General features: G+C 48.5%; 3 protein-coding genes across 3 annotated transcripts, besides 3 other annotated features; 2 read left to right on the forward strand and 1 right to left on the reverse strand.

The window, feature by feature from the left end:
- Nucleotides 1-510: 510 nt before the first annotated feature.
- Nucleotides 511-535: a microsatellite.
- Nucleotides 536-1,795: 1,260 nt separating this feature from the next.
- FPSE_02656 (uncharacterized protein) lies at nucleotides 1,796-4,368 on the forward strand (the record flags this gene model as incomplete). Its single annotated transcript, XM_009255775.1, has 6 exons — nucleotides 1,796-2,376; nucleotides 2,431-2,703; nucleotides 2,759-3,499; nucleotides 3,552-4,137; nucleotides 4,195-4,233; nucleotides 4,309-4,368. The coding sequence occupies 6 exons, from the start codon at nucleotides 1,796-1,798 to the stop codon at nucleotides 4,366-4,368; spliced, it is 2,280 nt and encodes a 759-aa protein (XP_009254050.1).
- Nucleotides 4,369-7,139: 2,771 nt separating this feature from the next.
- Nucleotides 7,140-7,167: a microsatellite.
- Nucleotides 7,168-8,561: 1,394 nt separating this feature from the next.
- On the forward strand, nucleotides 8,562-10,283 carry FPSE_02657 (uncharacterized protein; the record flags this gene model as incomplete). Its single annotated transcript, XM_009255776.1, has 1 exon — nucleotides 8,562-10,283. One exon carries the CDS (start codon nucleotides 8,562-8,564, stop codon nucleotides 10,281-10,283), a length of 1,722 nt encoding a protein of 573 aa, XP_009254051.1.
- Nucleotides 10,284-11,621: 1,338 nt separating this feature from the next.
- On the reverse strand, nucleotides 11,622-13,652 carry FPSE_02658 (uncharacterized protein; the record flags this gene model as incomplete). The annotated part of the gene is made up of 1 exon (XM_009255777.1): nucleotides 11,622-13,652. One exon carries the CDS (start codon nucleotides 13,650-13,652, stop codon nucleotides 11,622-11,624), a length of 2,031 nt encoding a protein of 676 aa, XP_009254052.1.
- Nucleotides 13,653-21,560: 7,908 nt separating this feature from the next.
- Nucleotides 21,561-21,597: a microsatellite.
- The last annotated feature ends 146 nt before the right edge of the window (nucleotides 21,598-21,743 follow it).

Here is a 21,743-nt window from a genome sequence, read left to right on the forward strand (position 1 = left end):
ATGCAGAATTACCCAAGTCAAGTACATGCAGGCGACCAAATTGAGTTGAGTCTTCAAGTGTGAACAATTGAGAAAAGAGACAACGAAAGCAGATCTTGCAGGGGCATATGGGGAGGTGCATAGAGTTTCAATATTTTCCAAGAAAAGATCTTGTGTGCAAATTGACAAGGGATCGAGATGCAAAGGGGATAATTCTGAGACCAAGGTCTGGGGCAAGCCATGATTTCTGCCAGGCCATGTGACGATACGTCAAACCAGTGGATAACAAATCACTGTATTGAGGGACTTGGAATCATAAATAGTAGCTGTGTTATCTATTTACTAAGTAGCTGGTTTGGTATATACATACTGGATCTGGTGTGGTGGTGAGGTTGTGCTTGCGCCTCAATATCCTCGAGTACCAAGATTGTTTGTCAGTCAGTGCTATAAGTAGTAGATACGTATTCGCAGAGCATTCTTAATTGAATTCAATCTGAGAGTGAAAAGGAGAAACTATTCCCTTTATGAAACTATATATATATATATATATACATATGGTGGGAATGAGCCAGTGACGCATTTGTTCAGTGCCATTAAAATGTGTGATGAAATTGTAGTTTGTTGAGCCGCATCAATTGTGACTGATTAAAATGGTTCGCAAAATAACTTCTCTCCAATTTCTTCAGTAGGCGGACACTGGTTGCCTCGCTGGATGCCTAGCACCTTGGGGTTGAAACAAGAGCTCTGATTGGTTAAAAACCATCGCAACGCCCCAAAGTGAGGCGGTTCGGGGAAGACAGACAAGGAAAGAACGGGCGGGAGTTTGCTCAAATGAATCGGTCTTTCCTTGGTACACCAATATCCAAAGTGCCTTCTCTTTTATCGCAGCGACACTACCTCGACACTTCTCTTCTCTCCTCTATTTCCTCCCCCCTTTCCCCGCCACTTTCGATCCCATTTGTGCTTCCTACTCTATTTGCCTCGTCGCCTATCTCTTCTTCCTCTTCTTCCAGCTCATCTGTGCTTGCCTTGCCTACTTGACTCTGTGGCTCGCCCATTTATCCATCGCATGGATCTATGACAGCAGCCTAGCACGGAGCAAGCACAACACCGCGTTCATAGCGTACCTCGATTGCAACTCGCCCAAGTCCCGCGACGCCGCGCTCGACTTGTTTTTTCGATCTTGTCGAAGTCGAAACTGCTCATCGCGCTAGCAACTGCCCGTTTGTGATCCGCCTGGGATCCCTTGTTGGGAGGGATTCTTGTCAGCGAGAGAGGACCCTTGCGGTTGATCTTGATTCAATCAATCAATGTATGCGCTTGTTTTCTTCTGTCTCTATCTCGTAACTTCTGGTGGGATAGCATGACGACCTCTTTTTATACTTCTTCCTCTCTTGGCCTACTGCCTTTGAGTACACACACCACCACTTTTGCTACGCCAACTTCCAAGTTGTCCTATCATTTTCAATACATGCCCAAAACTGTTAAAGGTGTCTATCCGTCATCTGATTTAATGCCTAACTTATCTTTACACTCTGTATCATCAAATATTATGTATAGTTCGCAACCAGTTTGCCAACATGTTTGCTCTCTCCACCGAATTAGCTCACTCGACGGCCTCTTCAATACATACACAATGCAATTCACAGACGATTCCTAGACTCCAAGTGTTTTACTTCAGACTCGGATGCTAACCACGAAATAGCGACGGCTTACGACAGCTTTCCAACTCCGTGATTACTACAACTAGCATAGACGACACAGTTCGACCTTGCATACGCCAACTTCCTCTGACCAGAAAACTGTCATCATCGCCATGGACTCGTTCAATTCCTTACAAGACCGGCGTAACAGCTCGACTATGTCTCCCCAGATAGCTCAACAAAATGTCAATCTGGCGGGTCTGGGCCAGCCCAGGTCACAGACCACAAGTTCCTTCTATCCGAACTGGTCTGGCGCCGGCGATGACCTTATGACTCCCCTTTCCTATGATTCCTCCAGTGCTCGTTCGCAAATTTTCGGGTCTGCCAACTTTCAGACTTCATATCAAGATTACAGGAGCAAACCCTTGTTGTCTGAGTGTGATACAAACCCGGAAGACTCGGCTTACGGAAGTCGTCTTACTCATAGTATCGGTAATCATTCTACATATGGCGAAGACCTTGATCCCGATATTCAAACATTAGATTCGCAAAACGCCGATACTCAGCTCGTCAACAGCAATCTCGAATCGCTCCAACTTCAATGCCAGGCTGCTGGCAACGCCTCTCAGCAGTATCAGGAGCAATGGGCTCGTCCTCGTCGTCCTGCAAGCGTGGCTGCAACACCAACAAGCGGAGAAAAGCGATGGGGCTGCAGAGAGTGCCAGCAGTCATGCCGTACGCGATCGGAGCTGAGGTAACTTTCCAGTCTTTGTCATATTGACATAGCAGTCGTACTGATACTCTGTAGAAAGCATGAATTGAAGCACACTCGTCCCTGGTGTTGTAATGTCTCGGGCTGTTCACGCATCAAAGGATTCACCTCAAAAAACGATCTTGACCGACATAAGAGGACAGTACACAGTGATCAAACTGTTTCTGGGCGTGCCTTTGTATGCAACATTGGCAGTTGTGCGAAAAAGACCAAAATATGGCCCAGAGCAGATAACTTCCGCAACCATCTAGAAAGAATGCATCATAAATCATATTCAGCTAACGATGATTTGACGGAATATGTTTATCGGTAGGTCATTCCGCTCTGCACTCCCACCTACCTGCCCCCGATTAATATGAAAAAGGCCCATCCCGTCACAAGGTCTCGAGGGTATTGGAGGAAGTGCTATGGCATATCTTCAAGCTCAGGAACAATCTCCTAACTTGGCACATCCTTCCGCAATCTTGTCCTCTCGCGGACACTCGGGGGACAGGCGAACTTCACAGCTTCAACTTGGCATCAGCGGCCTGTCCCGAGGTCCAGCTTGTATCTCAATCGAACGAGATATATCAGGTCTTGCTCCCGTACGAGAAAGCGAGGAAAATTTTATTCGACCTGATATACTCAGTGGGCCTATTCCCGTACCCCAAGATCGGTGGTCAGGACCTTCTCCCTCTGGAGAGGATGCACCAGGCGATTATATTACAACTTCTGAGTCTGGGCAACATGACGATGCTACCCCAGATAACATGGATGGCGTGCAAGAAAGCGGAACTTCAGAAACGGAGGCATCTAGCATCAGCGACAATTCGAGCTCCCAGCAACCCGATATTGGAATGATGGATGTCGATGAGGCTCAACAAAACCCAAGGGCGGTCACATTGTCAGACCAGTCCAGCCTTGACTCTTCCAACATCAGTCCAGACCTGACATACGAAATTCTTGACAAAATTCCGAAAGAAGTGATTGCAAGCTATATGAAAAAGCACTCGACTGAAATCAGAGACGAGACGCCGAAATCGGATGTGCCTGGTGGCAAGAGCCAAGGCAACATATATAAGTGCCAGGATTGCGATAAGACGTTCCCACGCCTCTGTGAGCTTAAGTAGGTCGATTTCGACTGCAATATCCTAGCACATTACTAACGATCTACCTAGGAAGCACCAGAAGAGGCACTCAAAACCATACGGGTGTACCTCCATCAACTGTAATAAGACATTTGGGAGTAAAAACGACTGGAAGCGACACGAGAGTATCCAACACTATCAGCTAGAGACGTGGGTATGCAATTGCACCAAGTCTGGCACCAACGAACTATGCGGCAAGATTTGCCATCGCCGCGAGAGTTTCAGAAACCATCTTACGAAAGAGCACAAAGTTTCTGACCAACATGAACTGGAAGAAAAGGTCGACACATGTAGAAAAGGCCGTCATTGTGACGCCCATTTCTGGTGCGGCTTCTGCGAGGAAACTATCGAGACAAAGGAGACGGACAATACGTGGACCAAACGTTGTGATCATATTGATGACCACTTCTCTGGTCGTGATGTAGCCCAGAGGCATATCAGCGAATGGGTACACGAGAAAGATCCGAGCACCGGAATCACTGCTACCCTGGGAGCTGCACCTGAATCTTCGTCTATTTCATTTGTGCCTGATGCCACCCCCCCTCAGCCCTCCACATCGGAGGATAATAGCATCGAAGACCGCCGAAACTGGAAAGACACATACATGTGGATATGCGTAAGTGAACAGCAAAATTCTGTCGTGGGTTACAAGTAACTAACACACGTCGAACAGTGCGACTGCAATAACGAGAATAGCTTCCGTCACAACACAGTGTGCTTTGAATGCAATCGACGGAAGTGCGATGATTGCTCTGTGCATATAGTGACTTTGCCTAACGATAGCTAGGTCCCTGTACTTAAGTATGGGAGGAGCACCAACTTGCTGGATATTGCTGCTGTCTGGTAATGATGTATAACGATGGAACATATACCCCTATAACGGAAATAGTTAGAGACTTTGTGATTTAGCCCATCAAAAGAAGGATTACTGGTAGTGTTTTGTCTGTATCGGGCGTATCTTTGGAAGCACTGTCTTGTGATTATCCCGTATTTGCGAATTTTTTGAAGCATAGAGCTTGTATGCCTGCCAACAAATGAAATCTAGTTGTGTTTGACCCATTCGAGTTCGAGCTGTCATAGGTTCCAAGCTCATGTCAAAAGTGACCACCAAGTCTCGGGCAACTTTGCACATTCACGAATCCCCCAATACGGATAATTCGCCGCAGGTTTCGATAGATTCTACGGATACTCGGTATGTACACGATTGCGCAGCCCCTGTGAATCGACAAAAGTGTAAATGACAGGGGCGTCAGCTTGGAGACCCATGGCCATGCTATCCACACGACTTACATGTTGAATGTTTGGTTGGCATGCGTAGATTTTCCACTTTGGTCAACAGCTGGCGGGAAGACTATGGCGTGGGCTACTGTCTCAGTCAAAGCCACCTAGCCACGTCCTCGGCGCGTAGTAGAGCCCAGTGATAGCTGGCACTCCCTGACTCCTTGTTCAAGTGGGACTACGAGCCCCCGCTAAGCAGTTCTGTGTAACAGGCGGCTTGTTCAGAGTGCTAGGAAGAAAGACGTAGGCGCGTCCCAAGGACCGGGAAACTATTCCGGCCCTTGTCATCTGTCACGTTGTATGAAGAGTCACTATTGCCAAGGCATATATTAGTAGGAGCTGAAGCTGAAGTGGTTGGAGGCAAGGGCTGAGATAGACAGACAAGCAGATGATGTGATCTTTGGGCAAGGGCAGGGCAGTGCTGAATAGGCTATCTCGCGGACTTAGGCACATATCCGCAAGAGATGAGATCTGCGCTTTGTTGTAACGAAAGCTTGGCCTAGCCGGTATGGGGAAAAGGCAGGCAGACCAGCTGAACCGGAATAGAATACCAGCAGCCACCTGAAAGATATATGCAGCGTGATTAGGAGACATGAGGATAAGTATCATAGTAGCCATTTAGTACGGGTGTATCGATATCCAGCAATCAATCACCTGGTGTACATGCTGCGGGCAGGGGTTTTTATCACACAAAAGAGAACTCGGGATAAGGTCCCACCTCCACGGTACTGGATCAATGAACAGATTGCTGAGGCCCGAGTCCTCTTGTTGTTTGTATCATCATATAGTATTGCTCAACTAGGTAGTGCAGAGGACTTGCTATCTTTCGAAGAGGAACAAAAACATGCCTGACGGTTCGTGCATATGTGTATCGACTGTTTGTTGATTGGTGCGTCACTAATCCTACAGACACCTTAATTACCTCGTGGGGAACCTACGATTAAAGACGGTGGGCCTCCTGAACTTGCAAGTAATCAGGGGTAAGAATAGTTACTGAATATGGAAGACATTAGGTAGGGACGACAGATTGGTAGCACCTTATTGGCTCTTGTTCACAATGAGATGGAAGCGTCAGTATTGCGTTTGTGTCTGACAGATACGTCCAAGTTTCCAGTTTGTGAATGGAGCTAATACGACTGCAGGGCTGAGTTTAAAGGCCACAGCCGCATGAAGGTGTGCACACAGATATTTACATTATGTTTGGGGGCCAGTGTCACAAAAGTTATGTAAAAGAATTGCCTTATTGATGGCCCCCAAAGCCGGGGGCCACCATGTGCCGTGCCGTCCTTTTTTTATGTACGTGCTACGTAATTAGAGTTCAGCTCGTCTGGGCATTTGTGTCAAGAGTATGATATTCAATACGACTGTAAGTTTGCTTGAGGGGATCTCGATGTCTTGTTTTGTGGTTGGTTGAACCAAGTGCATGGACTCGTGGGCGTCAGTATTACATGATATCTTACTCGAAATACCTGTCAAAGTTGACAAAGTATCGTGGGGTAATGTGATGAACCATGTCCTTGACCCTGGATGCTTGCTGCCCGATTATGTACCATGAAGAGAATGCTGCGAATATTCATCGTATGGATGGAAAAGGTAAACGCTTGAGTTGGTTCTTGTAATCAACCGTAAATTCAGCTAAAAACGGCGCTGGTGTCATTCAACACGGCGCCAGACAAGGGTCTTTGGACCAATGAAACAAAACCCTACAAGCCAAAGGAGAAAAGCAAAACACGCGCAATCTTCAGTACAGGGCCATCGTGGTCTAGGTACGGATAAGTGAGTCAAGCAAGTGTTGATTGCATGGTACATAGAGTCGGGTAGGCATTGTTATGACTGGGTGAGCCCTGCTAGTCGGGCGTCGTGATGCTTGTAAGACTGTTGGCTCTAGCAATGCTGTATAGGCCTATTGGAGCTTAGTTTGCAGGATACGATTGGCCCGAATACACTTCAGGGTGCCTTCTTCAGTGGGACCCGCCAGCTTTGGAAGGAAGGATCAACCACCCGGACAAGGGCTGCGGGGATTAAGGCCTCGCTTACCAAGGCTAGACTAGGCGCCTGTCGATCCGCAGATGGGTCTTGCCCTTTCCTTCAACTTCTCCAAACCGGAGCTGGCATCTTCAACAATGGATGGATACCCTTCTACGTATCTCCATCTGCAGCTACCTACCTACCTACAGCCATCGTCGTCACTACTTGTCGACACTGCAGAAGATTGCATCACTTATTATATATTTTATTACAGAGAGGCGTTTACGACAGACCACACCCGGAATCCCTGACTACACCTGGACATCATCATGTTCCTTATCTCCCTACCAAGGTAGCACCATCAAAGTGCATACTTCACTGCACTGCACTGCACTGCACTCTGTACTCTGTACTCTATACATTGGAGGTTGTCATCGAGCAGCGGATACTCCGTACTGTATCTCAATCACGATCTGTTAGCCGCTAAGCGGTTATTACGGGATTTAAGACATGGCCTGTACTGTACAAACCCACACCCAACAACCGATGGATGGTTGGCATGCCATGGCCTTGACTCGAGACTCACTGACAGCTGGAGTCGTCACGTATCAGCTTGTCTCAGGCTCAGGCTCGCTGCAATTACCTGGCCAGCTAGTCCAGGCCACAGGCGTTTTCTTCGTCTATTGCGTCTCGTTCGTTCCTTTTGCATTCCCCGACACACAGACACCGCCGTTTCCCCTACGTCTCCAACACCAACACTAATATCGCTTCTTATCCCCCTCAATCCTGCGTCAATGAATAGATGGATGGATTCAGCCAAGGCTGGCTTCTCTATTGGCACTACTAGAACGGATGAACGGGCCAGACCGCGCTATTAGTGGCGTCAAGGTGTTGCGGGTGCCTTGAACTAGTGTCATGCGCGCGTATGGTTTTGCAACAAGATAAGGCCAACTGCTTGTATCTAACGGTACCAATCCGTTACCGACTCTCAGAATCTTTGTCAAAGGCTGTGTGCATTCACAACATGCTAGAAAAGGGTCCGCATGGCTTCTGCAGTGCCAGGAGACTCAAGAATTCCAAGTCATAATAGACATTCGAATGACAGCCACGACTGAGGACGCAACCTACTTCTGCTAGCTCAGCCCACCATCTTTTAAGGCAAGAGGCAGACTTGAATTAGCCAGGGTCAGGGCCAGGTCGTGACTTTCCAAGGGTTATCCTGCAGGTGTCCTGAAAAGTAATCCAGGACGAGATCAGCGTATGGGCCCCAGTTCACATCGCCTCCACTTCCTCCATACCCTCTCCAAAAAAGATACGTACTTGCGGCTCTGCTCTTCAAAGTTGGGGAGGAAGCTGTGCCCTCGCTGTAGAATGCTGACAGACAGGCCGCGAGACCATCTACCCGTACAAGTCTCGAAATCTCTATCAGCCTTTTAAGATGGCCCCCTTCGCCCTCCACCATGACACTTCTTCTCCATTTCTGCCAGCGACTCAGATGTTACCTCGTCTTGCCTACTTCAACCCAGATTTTATCTTTTTTCCCCTTTTTTCGTTTTATTTTGACCCGATCATATATACTGTTTGGGTCTTTGAACTTGCACTGCCTGACTTACACGCCTTCTGTCCTGCGTTACCAAGATCCAGACTCCTATATCCACGACACAAGTCATTACATGTGTCTGTTGATCTGAAATCTTTTAGATTTTGGACTGACATCACTTTATATTTTCGAATTCGAAATCTCGCTTTTCTGTACCCAATCACTAGTAGCAACGCTGCTGGATCACTAACACCATGGCCCTTCATCACTATCACGAAGAGACTGATGGGGCTGGTTATGCCCCAAGCATTCGCTACATGTGCCAGAGCGAGTCTGACTATGCCGAATACCAAGACCTTACAGACCGAATTGACCCTCTCCTCCGATACCATACACCTTGTTCTGGTAGTCTTGATGGTACCAGCGGCATGCAGAGATATCTCCAAGAGCCACCGATTAGTTTCTTTGCTACGCCGCACCAACCCGCCGTGCAGAACGCTTACTACAATGGCGTTTATCCCTATACGAGCTCTTCTCTTCACCAGAACTCGCATCTCCGACATGGTTCACCAGTATCCTACCAACATTCGTCAGCAGCCAGCGGTCCCCAAAGTCCCCCGTTGACGGATAATGATGGATATGTCGACAGCACTCGAGGCCCATCTACCCCATCCGATACCGCTATTTTGTCCCCTCATATCTCGTCCCTCGGCTCGCCGTCACCCAGCGTTTCACCGTATGGGGTCTCGGGTGTATCGCAAGGATATGTAAATCCGGCAGTGATCCAGTCAACTCAGCCCCTACACAGCGGCCATGTGGAAGAGGAAGTGCCTGAATTCACTCTCGGCTTGGAGATGGAATACTTTGGTGCCACTGCATCTACTTCAATCTGTCCTGCTAGCTGTTCGAGCAATTCATTTTCTGCAGCTTCACCGGACTTCCCTGTGGAGTTTGAAGGCCATGTCGGCGTTTCCTACCCTGAGATGGAAGCCATGGATGCAAGTATCAAAGTTGAAGATGAAACCAGTGCCGACGCTTCGTCTACTATGGCTGACGACGACGACGAATACAAGCCCAACCGAAGGGCCAGAGCATCCCGAACCTCCAGAGTTAAAACTCGCCGTGGCCGCACAACACGGTTTAGCCCTGACAGATTTGCCGGCACAAGTGTCACCAAGCCTCAGCGCTCTCCTCGTGCTTCAGCAAATCGAAACCTACTCTCAGCCTCGTCTGGTAGAAGTGTAAGGTGCATACACTGCAGCATGACCTTTTCCGATGCGGTAGTACTCCAGAAGCACATCACCGCCATGCACAATCGTCCTTTTATTTGTGTCTTCCACTTTGCGGGATGTTCTCAGGTATTTGCAAACAAGAACGAATGGAAACGACATGTCTCGGCGCAACACCTCAATCTCAATTACTGGCTCTGCACTTCTGGCAGCTGTGGGAATTCACCAAGCATCTCCAAGGGAGCCTCTAACAACCCTACACACTGCAGAGTCTTCAGAAGAAAGGATCTCTACACTCAGCATATTCGCCGCATGCACGCACCCGCAGAAGTTGCCCAAGCAGATAAGAAGGACAAGGCCTTTCCTCTCGATTGGATACTCAAAGAGAAGGAGTTGCAGGATAAAGCAATGAAACAACGGTGTACGTTGCCGACATTTATGCGCTGTCCAGCCGAAGGTTGTATGACGGTCTTCGATAACGGTCCCAGGACTTGGGATAACCGTATGGAGCACGTTGCGATTCACCTTGAGCGTGCCGCCAACAATGAAGAACCGCCGGTCGTATTTGGCGGTGACAACGACGAAGCCCTTACACAATGGGCGTCACAGCCTGACGTCCGAGTCATCAAAGTCACTGACGCAGGTTGGGAGACATGCCAACCGCTCAAAGCAGCTAGAATCGAGATTTCAAATCTTTTGGGCCCCAGTGAAGGCCTTGATGAGGATGCAGAAGGCGAGGAATGCTGAACAGGTAATCGTGCTATTTACTTGTGGGAAAATGGATATACTGGGTTTTACGGCGTTCTGTTTTTACAACGATACCACCATCGCATACATGTTTTCATACGCGATGGATTTTTAATGTTTGAGCACTTGCGAGCATTCTGGCATTTAGAAAGGTCAAATCTAGGTTCTTCTTCTGTTTTTAGGATGCCATGTACAAAGATATGATGAAAGAATAAACGAGGATGTACATACAACTCCTTTTCCAACTCTTGCTTTGACAGCCTCCCATAACAACCGCCGAAACGTCTCACCACATATGCAAACACTCGTTTCCGCAGAGCCTCAACGTTCACTGTAATGTACACTCGTGTCGTCAGCTCAACGTCGTACCATGGCCCCCAATGACACCACCTCGTACACCCTAATCCCCTTGTCCCCCCTACTTCTTCTTATTCGTACTTTGCCTACCACCGTATTTTATGGCAGAAAGGGGTGACTCAGAGAGGTTCTATATATGACATATTTGGGGGCCAAAGGCGCTCTTGGAATTTCAGGCTCACGCGTCCAGGCTGTGAGTAATAATGGAGGGAACTGGTGCAGACATTCATGCTATAGGGTTAGTATCTCGTTTACCACAGCCGTCCACCCAAGAAATACAGAGTCATTTCCAGGCTCGTAATACGGAAGATGGGACCAAGAGCTGACGGGGACTCGAACGTCTGTTACATTGTGACACCAACTATCCCTTGTCTTTTTCCAGGGTCGACGACAGCTTGTCACAGCACGAGCATATCAGTGCAGTTCATTGCGTATTGATGTAACACATGCTTGAATTCATTACACCTATGAGAGTTATTCTCCGAGGTGACCAGAAACTATTGTTTGATCATGACTATTCCTATTTGTAATGCCTCAATAAATGTGGTTTCCTTATCTCGCCACGCATTACTACTTGATAACCCTCGTGAAGCATCTCCACACTCCTTCCAACAGACTCGGGCAGTCGCTCAACCAAGTGGTCCCAAGTTCGTGTCACCAGCAATGCTCCTGACACGTAGTAATAGCAAGTGGTCTGCTCAATAAATGAGCACTTGCGATGCGTCTGCAATCTCAGAATTAATCAACGTTCATCAGCAATTGCGAGATACGTACATTCTTGTACAAATCGACTAATTTCTGAATTCATCAATAAGGAGGCTTGTAAAAACATGATGAGCCGTGCTTGATGGTTAAAGTATACGTTGTCCGTATGTAATCATGATAGACGATTAGTGTAAAGTGGAGGGACACATTATAGTGGCCTCCAGGAATCATCTACTCTCTCCTCCAAGGAATGCAACCCACAGCGAGCTTCTGTACTCACACAGGTTGAACCTCACTGTGTTGCACCTTTCCAAGCGTTGGAAGTGGTGGGATTGAACCACGCTGGGCCCGACGCTGTTGTCGGCTCTTGCATGCAAGGGCGTATCCTGGTTCGTTGGCTTTACGCCATTCGATGTACGCTTCATATTTTTGTTGCTGGATTGGGTCAGGGAGTATCGGTTTAAAGACAGGAGGTGGACAAGCTGAATAACCACTGCTTCCTAGCGTTGGATTGCAAGGCAATTGAGGAGTTGCATTGATGCCCATCAAGGGGTTGGGTGCAACCGCACATGACTGGAAAGGAAGATTGGCTGTAGGTAGATTGAGTTGGTTTCCGAAACTGGTGGTTGGTGGCCATTTTCCAATTGGTGTCACCAATCCAAGGCTGGATAGCAATTCAGGGGCAGCGATATTCTGCATTGGGGTCTGACAAGCGCCGAACGGAAATGCAACATTGGAAAACGGCAGAATGTTTGATGTGTGATCGAACCCTACCAAGCCTTGCTGTCCAATAGGAATCGGATTAGTCTCTGGGTTTGTGTCCCCTTTCTCACTTGCGCTGAGGTAGTCTGACTTCATGGGAGGCATATTATGATTCAAACTCGTCGATTCCATCTCGGCAGGCTGGTTGACAAAATATTCACTTTCCTCGCTACCCTTGCCTAAGCCCATCTGCTGGAGCAATCCTCGTTCCGATATGCTGGGATCGTCTGAGCTCGTTGATGCCCTTGCGAAGCTTTTGAACGACAGAAACTCTCTTGCTCTGGGGTTCAACTCCGAGTCCATAAAAACCCCAGAGTCTTGAGACCACTCTTTCTTCTTGGAGTAGCTGGTGTAAGCTGAGACAATTGCAGGATCAGAACTTATGTCTTTGCGTTGCGGTTTGTACGGCTCTTTCGAGAGCTCTGGCTGAAAACTGTGCTCTTCTGTTGGGTGTCGAGTTTCTGACCCGGACTGATGCCGAAGTTTTTTCAGAAGCCTTTGGAACTCCTCGCTTCTTTGCCCAGTTTCCTCTTTCGGCCTTTCTGTAACCACCTTTTCGCTTTTGTTGGTCTTGGCTGCCTGAAGTCTACTCAAGATCTTCTTGAAAGCCTCGTTTCTACGGCTGAGCTCATGTGTCCTTAGGTTGTTGGATACAAAAGGCGGAGGCACCTCGGTCTTCTCCTGCGATTCGCCGATTCTGTTACCAACATTGGTGACTGCTGGGTCCTGATAAACAGCCTCTCTGGCCCTCTCAATGTTTCCAGCCCCAGAGCCTTTCGACGTGTTATACCTCTCTTCGCTCGATCGATCAGAAAAGAAGCTGAGATACTTTCGGTATCTCTCATCTGCTGCCTCTACAGATACATCCCACCGCGGTAGTATTCCACGCGCGGGCTGTATGTGAGCAATGGGATACGATTTGTCATGCTCCATGATGACACGACCGGAATCCTGTGGATTACCGTCCTCGGGTAAGAGAGGAACCAACTTCAGTATTCTGACGTCTTTAGGAGCATCGATGATCTCAGAATTGTCTAGCAGGGCGCATAATCCATGGGCGCTATATCCCAAGTTCTTGTTCACCGCCGTAGGCATATTGTATCGATCTACGCTTGGACGATCTTTGTCAATGGGAGCCTCACTCATATCTCTGCTGCTAACTTCGGAGCTGTCAAGACTGGATCGCCAGTGATTGGTACTGTTGATGGAGTCCCAAGTGCAAGATCGTCCACTTCTGCTGTATGTACTGGCATCCTTGTTTGTATGAAGCTGGGAGCTTTCACTACTGCCTATGGTGACCCAACCCGCGTTGCTACTTGTCGTAGCTATCGAGTCGTAGGCACTGCAACTTTCACGCCGACGACGCCAATCTGGGTTGTTCATCGCCTCAGCGAACTTTGAGGCTGCATTATGATCCCCTGAGTACTCTTTGCGTAGCGAAGATGGCACAGAGCGTATTATATCGTAGGATCCATCCGTGCTTATTGGATCAGACGAGATGGCACTACGAGCCATTCGACTCTGGGCTCTCTTGTCGGAATTCATGGCGAGAACCTCAGCTCGTGCAAACCAATGCGAGACGTGGAGACAGGCACACACCCGATCGAATGCCGTTACAGATGAACGGTTGGTGTATCCTTTCGATTGAAAGGTAGTCGAGCTCTGAAATCGCTTTTTGTCAAGGTGACGTTGGATTGCTCTTGCTGCCTATGATATGGGCGGTTTGTTTTTTATCGTCGCTTCGGTACAGCTTGCCAAGGGTACGTAACTTCGGCCACAGGTGGGAAGATCTCAAAGCGTCTCAATGAGATTTTTCTAAGTTGCGGGTAAGTACCAAGATACAGCAAGACAGTTTGACAACCCACCTTGATCGTAGCACGATGCGTATATCAGCTGCCCCAAGGAACACTTACTCGAGGCGAACACCAGCAATACAACCAAAGCGTGCAATAAGTCGAGAAGTCGTGGGTACTCGTTTATAGGCTTATCGTCTTGGAAGGAGGAGGAGAGTTGGAACGGCCGGAAGGGGGCCGTGTAAAGTTTGGATGATGATCGCTGACAAGTGAACTCGCTTCTATAAAGGCAGTGTTGCTCTAGACGAGATGCCTTAATGCTGCGTGTAGCGGGATAGATAGTCCAAAAAAGAAGCAATCTGCTGCTAACGAAGGCCAAGATGTGATGGTGTTGGTGCAAAGAAACAGACGGGGGACACGATCAGCAGGTGGTAGTAATCATCCGAAGTGACGGAGAAGGTGCACATCGGGAGAAGGTTGGGAGTTGGGAAGGAGCCCTCTTTCCTGGAGAGTGCTGTATTCTTACGACTTGAAGAAGGTGCAATATCTAACACCGTAAAATTACATGATTGAGACACAGCAAATAATGGACTGAAATCACAAATATGACATGAGGCTATCGATAAGTATGTAGTCAACAAGGATAGTAAGCAAAATAAACTCCAAACCAAAGGTATTATCAAGAACATAAAATCAGCTACCACTGAAACGACTGATTTCCCCGACATCAACTTGTATATCATTCTCGTCAAGATGCAATTCTATCCCTGGTACTGCTGTCCTCCCATAAACGCAGCAAATGCCCTCTGGTGTCTTGTCAGTAACGAAAAAAACGAATGTGATAAAGACAGAAGCACTTACAGAGTTTCTAGTCTGCATGTAAACAGTTCCAGGGCCGGTAAACTTGCAGACCAAACCTTCCCCAGAAGCAAGTCCCGAGATGATACCTCCCGAGGCAACACGCTCCATGACATACTTGGTGTCCCATGCGATCAAATGGCCGTTATCTACAATATACTTTTCGTTCTCGACAAGCTGCTGAGTGTCAGTCTATGATCCAACGGCGTTCTGGTGATGAAATCTTACCGTCTTCTTGATGATGGCACCGAAACTCGATATCCAGAGCAGTCCTGTACCGCTGACCTTGTATACCCACAGGCCTTCACCACTGAACATGGCTTTTCCGAGTCCTTGTCGCTTGTGGTCCTTGATAACACCCTGTGTTGAAGCAAGGAATGCATCGTGGCCTACTGACCAGTGTTCTTTACCTGTGAGGCGCAGAGTAGTGATATCACCGAGGCTGTGTGGTGCCAGAAGCACCTCGCCAGGACCAATATATGTTGAAGTTGACAATTCAGCACCAGTGATCATCTTCTTCATACTGAATTTGATTTGTCCTTTCAACGTGACGGTAGGAGACATGGCGATCATTGCGCCTGGCTTGCCGGACATCGGGCAGCCCATCGCTAGCTGTATGGTGAGGATACTGTTGGTATCGCGATGGCTGATACGGTAGCTGCCACCATTGAATGTCCCAATATCATCGGATGTGGCCTCGGCGCCGACGAAATTACCTGCTTGAGGCGCACCAGAAACAGTCATCGCTCTCGCAGTTCCAGGTTGTTGTTGTTGTGGTGGTGCCTCCTGCTCTAACCCCTGCTTCTCAGGTGGGTACGAATCATTGTGATGAGGCGACACCGGCGCCGAAGGTGGCTCAAAATGTTGCTGAGTAGACTGAGGTGTAGTTACCGGAGGTGTTGACACAGGGGGCGTTGGTGCGGGAGGAGTTGCTGCAGGCCTCATGGCAAAGTTGTTCTGTTGGCCTGGCGCATGATACTGAGTCTGCTGAGGCGGAGGGGTTGCTTGAGGCTGGTTGAATTGGAAGTGTTGCTGATACGCTGGCGCTGACATGGGAGGAGGAGGGTAGTTACCCTGAGAGGAGCTATGGGAATGATTCCTAATCTGAGGAGAAGGAGTCGCCTGCTGCTGGGGAGGTGCCGGGTAGTGAACTGGCGTAGGCTGGTGAGGAACCTGGGGAGATGGTGTATGCTGAGGAGGAGGGGGATAGCTCACGGCCTGCCCAGTCTGTGGTGGAGATTGGGGTTGAGGCGGAGGAGGATAGTTCATAGCTTGTCCGGCTTGCGGAGGCGACTGAGGTTGAGGTGGAGGAGGATAGAATTGCGTTTGGTTCGCTGGAGGAGAAGTCGGCGGCGGCGCATATTGGCGATGTTGCTGTTGCTGTTGAGGAGCTGCTCAGACATACGATGGTTAGAGTTCATGATAAGTTGGAGATGGTATGAGAGTTTTTGCGAACCTGGGGAACTTTGTGCCGCGCCGGGCGGAGCTATTGAGGTGTCATGATCAGTTTGGGTGTCATGATGAACAAGTAGATGGTGGGTGGAACTTACGAGGGTAGTAGTGGCTCGCCATGACTTTACAATAACTTGTACTGAGAAATTCAACAAGAGAAGAGCTTTGGTAATACAAGACAAAGATGAAGATGGAAAAGGAGAAAACAAAAAAAAAGATGAGACCCTGAAGGAGCTCTCTCCAGGATAGCTCCAAGCTGCTGCTACTCTATCTCTAGCCGCCCGTAATATGTGCCAAGCTTGGATAGCCCCGCACAAGATGTCGCGCTTTCACTGCCACGATACTTGAACTATGGAGTTTGATATTGGGAATTTGAAGACGAGAGAATTTGACAAAAAATTTGAAGAAAATTACAAAGAGTTACAATTGCCGCTGCTTATACTCCGTGGACTTTCAGTGTCATCTCGGCATTTACTTCGTCTCATCAAACAAAAGGGAAGCTGGCCGCATCGCCAGAGACCAAGTTCCCGTCCTTACCGAATAGCTGCAACACAAGCTGCAGAACAAGCATTGGATGGTTTATCCAATTCTACCTCATGCCCAATTAGTGAACGCATTCAAGTCATTGAACCCTGCTCATTGAGCTCTTTGGTTGGGTTGACAGCTGTAAGCGCCCACGCGGGGCATCTTCGTGGGCGCTTAACTGCCATCTCAGCAAGCTCATTGGCCTGATGGGGTCTGAAGGAGGCAAATTAGCCTAGGTCTTTCTCCCCAATTGGTGAACATAATCAATTGCTACGAATTGATAGGTACAAAGTTGTCAAGTCCTCGATATGTTTAGCTCAAGACACATAACCTGGAGGCCTGAGGCTCTCAGCGTTGCCATTCAGTTAATGCATGCCATCATGTGCAAATACAGCGCGTCTTTCGTGGCTTGGTATGAATACCTAGTGATCATCTGTTTACCTCTCTCAACGCCAACTCGCGTTACCCAAGGCACCTTCATTCCATTCCACCGCCCATGTCTTGGCATTGCTCAGGGTATGCATGGCCATTCCCAATGCCAAGGATACGGCGGTTTCAGCTCCTGTACATCTTAAAGTTTATATAGATAAACAGGTATTCCCAGCTGCAAAAGCCGCTCCTCTTATTTATACACCCTACCCAATTGCAACGTGTGTAACCTCGCGGCAAGTTAGATTCGGCACCGAGCTGAAATGTCAGCCTATCTGCTCATCAATGATTCAAGATTCGTGTCCTAAGAACGCTGGTCCCAAGCCATGGAGCTCACCAGGCCCTGCGGGCTGCAGGCTGCAGCATAACGGGGCCACTTACACAAGAGAGTGGTTTTTTTTTTTTAATCATGGCACCCTCTCCAGCTTGATATGTAATCTGACAAGGCTGGGAACCTCATGAAGTCATCCTAAACTTAATCGTGGATACTGACCCGCCTGCTAGATCTGACAAAGCACCCATGTCGACAAGCCCTCAGATCGACGTCGTGAAAGCACACTCACCCAGTGGTGCCAAGGTGATGGGCATGTTTCTGACGTTGATGTGCGGATTCGTTGTCCGGGAATACCACCAGCCGGTGGTGGCATCTTCGTTTGAGATCTACGATACGATGGTACCTATGGGTCTAGCCATCAAGGTTTGACTTTCAACTCACTCACAACGGTCTGTCTTGAGGGGCGGCTGACTTTCACGATGGGTTGACCGCATCCACGGGTCCGTATTGAGATTATCCTGCAGTAATAGTAATGCCACTGCAGATTCTCTGGCCGTTCCGGTCCGCTCGGCTTTGATCCCCGGGACAACCTCTCTCTCTCTTCAGCTGAAGAAGCAAGCCACCGGAAGGTCTCTCTGTTGGTTGTGACAGGTGACATGGAAAGCGTCAACGGTCCTTGTTTTCCAGGTCTAAGTCACAGGAGCTAGTCTGATGCTTCTAAAAACCTGGTTCTCATATTTAGCAAAAGAGTTCGCCGTTAACCCTTGTACAATTCTTGTCTTCACGGCCGTTGGATTTCGTACGCATACCTAGGGCTATCATGATAGACGAATACGGCATTTCCTGAACTTACGAAATGCCAAATACAGATTCGAGGCTTGCTTGGCGCTTATTTAGAGTTCGGCCAAGATATTATTGTGAACACACATAAACAGGGTCAGCAAGGCAAGCCCTCTGGGGAGACATTGCCCCTTGTCGGTCCAACTGACAGTTTGATAACCGAAGACAAGACGCCACTTGTTTGAGGGCCAGATATAAAGTACGGTAGCAGCTGGATATGCAGGTTCGCCGAATGGCACGCGGACGCCTCGTGGGCTGAAAAGCCTTGTGCCAGGGTAGATGTGTAATTACTAACTTACAACGTTAATGTCAATGTCAGCAGAACGTCGTAAGTAAACCAACAGGATCAAAGTAGACCTAGTTGACTGACTGCTCACAGACTAAGATCGCCCGGTCACACTACAGATCTGTCAAATGCATATACAATTAGCCCCTAGCCTTGCCAGAGCATCACACCAAGCATAAACCAAGCGCAGGAGCTATGTAGCTTCTATCGAGATGGGTGACATGAGGCCTAACAGTGTCTAGTTCGTTGCTATCCGTATGTTGATTTGACATGCTTGTCTCCACAGCCTAGCCATAGCTCCTGTTGACAGTAGCCGTTGCCCATGGTTTGCCGAAGTCAATGATTTAGTGCCCGGGCAATTGTACGTCAGAGGCAGGCATTGTGCTTCAGAGCAAATAGCAATCAGTCAAGTGTGACTTTCCAATCATGCTTGACTCGGTTGGACCACAAGCTCCGGGCCGTCTTAATAAAGCAATGTGGCTCTCATAGTAGCAAGCAACAAATATGACCTGTCACACTGGCGGGTAGCCGGTGAGGCTCACCCAGAAACACCGGACTCAAGACAGTGCGTCTGGACCAAAAAACCCTGGGGCCTGCCCTACAAATGGAGCATCACTGTGCTAGTCCGAGTATGCTGTGCAATAACCGTTGGCAGTCTGGCCCGTGCTTGGTCGAGAGGCATCTGGTTTGATCGAGATGCTGTGTTGGAGCAGGCGCTTTTGACCAAAAGCCACGCCGGCCATGACCCCAGTGATGGTTTTCATTGTCCGTAATTTCTACCTGGCCCAACAATACCTGGCCAGTGGTTCGCCCGTTGCACATCTCATGGCGCCTTTGCGCCCGCCACAGACGAAAAGGTGGCACGCCTTACAGCGTTTACGTCGATTGAGTGGGATATGTTGAGAGACGGTAGGGCAGAAAAGACACCAAGAAGTGGTGATCAGCGGGCTAACAGTGGATCGCATCTCGACAAGGAGAGTTTTTAAAAGGAGATTAGCTCAAGCGGACAATACCAAAGCTCGATCTTAACTTTTGGCCGTCATTCCCGGCACCCCTGTGGTTCTAGTTTGAATATGTCGACTGCGTTGTAGCTCTAAAGCCAGTGTCGGGTACGATTTATAAGCGATTAAAGCCGAAACAAAATCTCAGGGTGGCCAGGTTGTTGACCTTGGGTTTCTCTGGCGGTAGTTTGTTTATTGAGAGTTTAGTTAGGCATGTTGTAAGAATGCAGGATCATATCCGTACCTGCTCCTTTTCGAAGGGACGAATGTTTTGTAAGCCTTCACATGCTTTTTATCTAATGGGGATTCTCAAGGCAGTCAGCAATGGCAGTGCCAGTAGCTCTTGCCAACAATAAACCTCCAAGCACGTGGATTGGCTCTGGTCTGTATTGAGAGGAAAGTCAGGAACGATGTAAGCCGGGTACTGTACCTGCCCTGGTCAAGCGTACCTGCACCTGGAACGAGGCCTAGGCCTCCAGCATCCGGAGACATATCAGCACAAAGAAAATGGCATAGAACTAGCCTTTTGCGGGTTTCCTTTGAGCATACTTTGCTCTCAATACAAGGAAGGCCACGCTATTGCACAGAAACTTTGGGAGCTAATAGCTAATTCTTCGAGTCGTTGCCGTCCCGCGATCCAACACCTTGGGTCGGAACTGACCATCTACAATACAAGGTCGCCCGAAATGAGGCGTATGTGATTGCCATAATACAATGCAAGTGCACAACGTGGAGTTTGATACCAGAACCGTGTCTCTGGGTCCTCTTTGTAGACCGTTCCAGGCGTTGAGCCGTGGTGTTGGTTCACACAAAAGACGGGCCTCTGGGTCCAAACAACACGCTCTAGAACCGGCTTTTCAGTTGCAAAAAATATGGCATGCAGGGGGTGCTCCATCAAAAGGGGAAATCTATTGCTCGATCAGTCATTATTCACCACTGGTAGATCTTGTTCTGAGGGTTAGATCTTCGGCATAGGAGCCAGAGAAGAGAAAGACCACAAAGTTCGAGTCAGCGTGGAGACAGTCGATATCAACTTGATTTCAAAGCAGGTGGCGCAAAGATATGCAGGAAGGCAGCCATACCGGACTCGCAATGCAATGCAATACAGTTCCATGATGTCGTCGAAAGGGCTCGCTCTCTGCAATCGTAGCTGGTTGCCAAGATCAGTACAGATCCAAAACTGGCGGAGCTCCGTCATATGAATATGATATGTCGCCTTGCAGGGGTAGGCGAACCGGGTATTATAGGATTTAGCTTGGAGGATACTCTGTACTTGTCGGCGTACTGTCAAAGTTCTGGCAGGCAAAGATGACAGGCAAGGCTAAGCCTTGACGACTGGGTACTAGCCATGGCTCAAACTCTGAAGATTAGCATATGAAATCCCACGAGTAGTTGTCTTACAGGTCCAGATAAACCTCCTGACTCGTTAATCAATCGTGGAACCAATCTTTGGTACCAAGACATGGAGGTTTGGGGACTTCGGACAAACAACTTACAAGAGTTTAGCGCTCCTGCTAGAGCCGGAGACATACCAGGCTGCCCCTAGGAATCCGATGCCCAGTGACGCGAAGGAGTTAGAGTGCCCGTACTACAGTAGTTTCAGGTATCAAATTACTGTAAGTGCACAGCGCACACACGCAGTCAGTGATGGAGGAGTTGGGTTAGCTAACCACAGGATGAGGATTCCCTAAAGTTTTGAGGCTATTTTGGCTTTAAACAAGAGGCGTATCGAATGAACGGCGGAAGGTTGTAGATCCGATCATCTGTGGGGGGTACAGCCGATGAGAAAAAAGATGCGATTGGACGTAAACAGAAGATTTAGCATCTATCCACTGCCCACTGCCCTACGGGGGTGATCTAGTGGGGACGGGGGCTCATTGTTTAGTGTCTGACAGTCAGAGAAGAGAGAGGGAGAGCCTAAGAGCGTAGGTATTTTATTTCGTCTGAATACTTTCCTGTATTGGACTCAGTATAAGTTTTTGTCATGGTAGGCATCAAAGCAAAGCAAAGCAAAGCAAAGCAAAGCAAAGCATTCCAAAACGGATAGGCGGGGTCTCATTGTATGCAAACGGGACCTTGCATCGGATCACGGGCTTGTACCCAAAGGGGATACAGTAGGTATTCTTTGAACCTCTGCTCTGTACAGAGTACTACGATTGAATTACCAAAAAGAATCAA

The sequence above is a fragment of the Fusarium pseudograminearum genome, chromosome 1, assembly GCF_000303195.2.
Source record: "Fusarium pseudograminearum CS3096 chromosome 1, whole genome shotgun sequence".
Taxonomy (NCBI): Eukaryota; Fungi; Ascomycota; class Sordariomycetes; order Hypocreales; family Nectriaceae; genus Fusarium; species Fusarium pseudograminearum.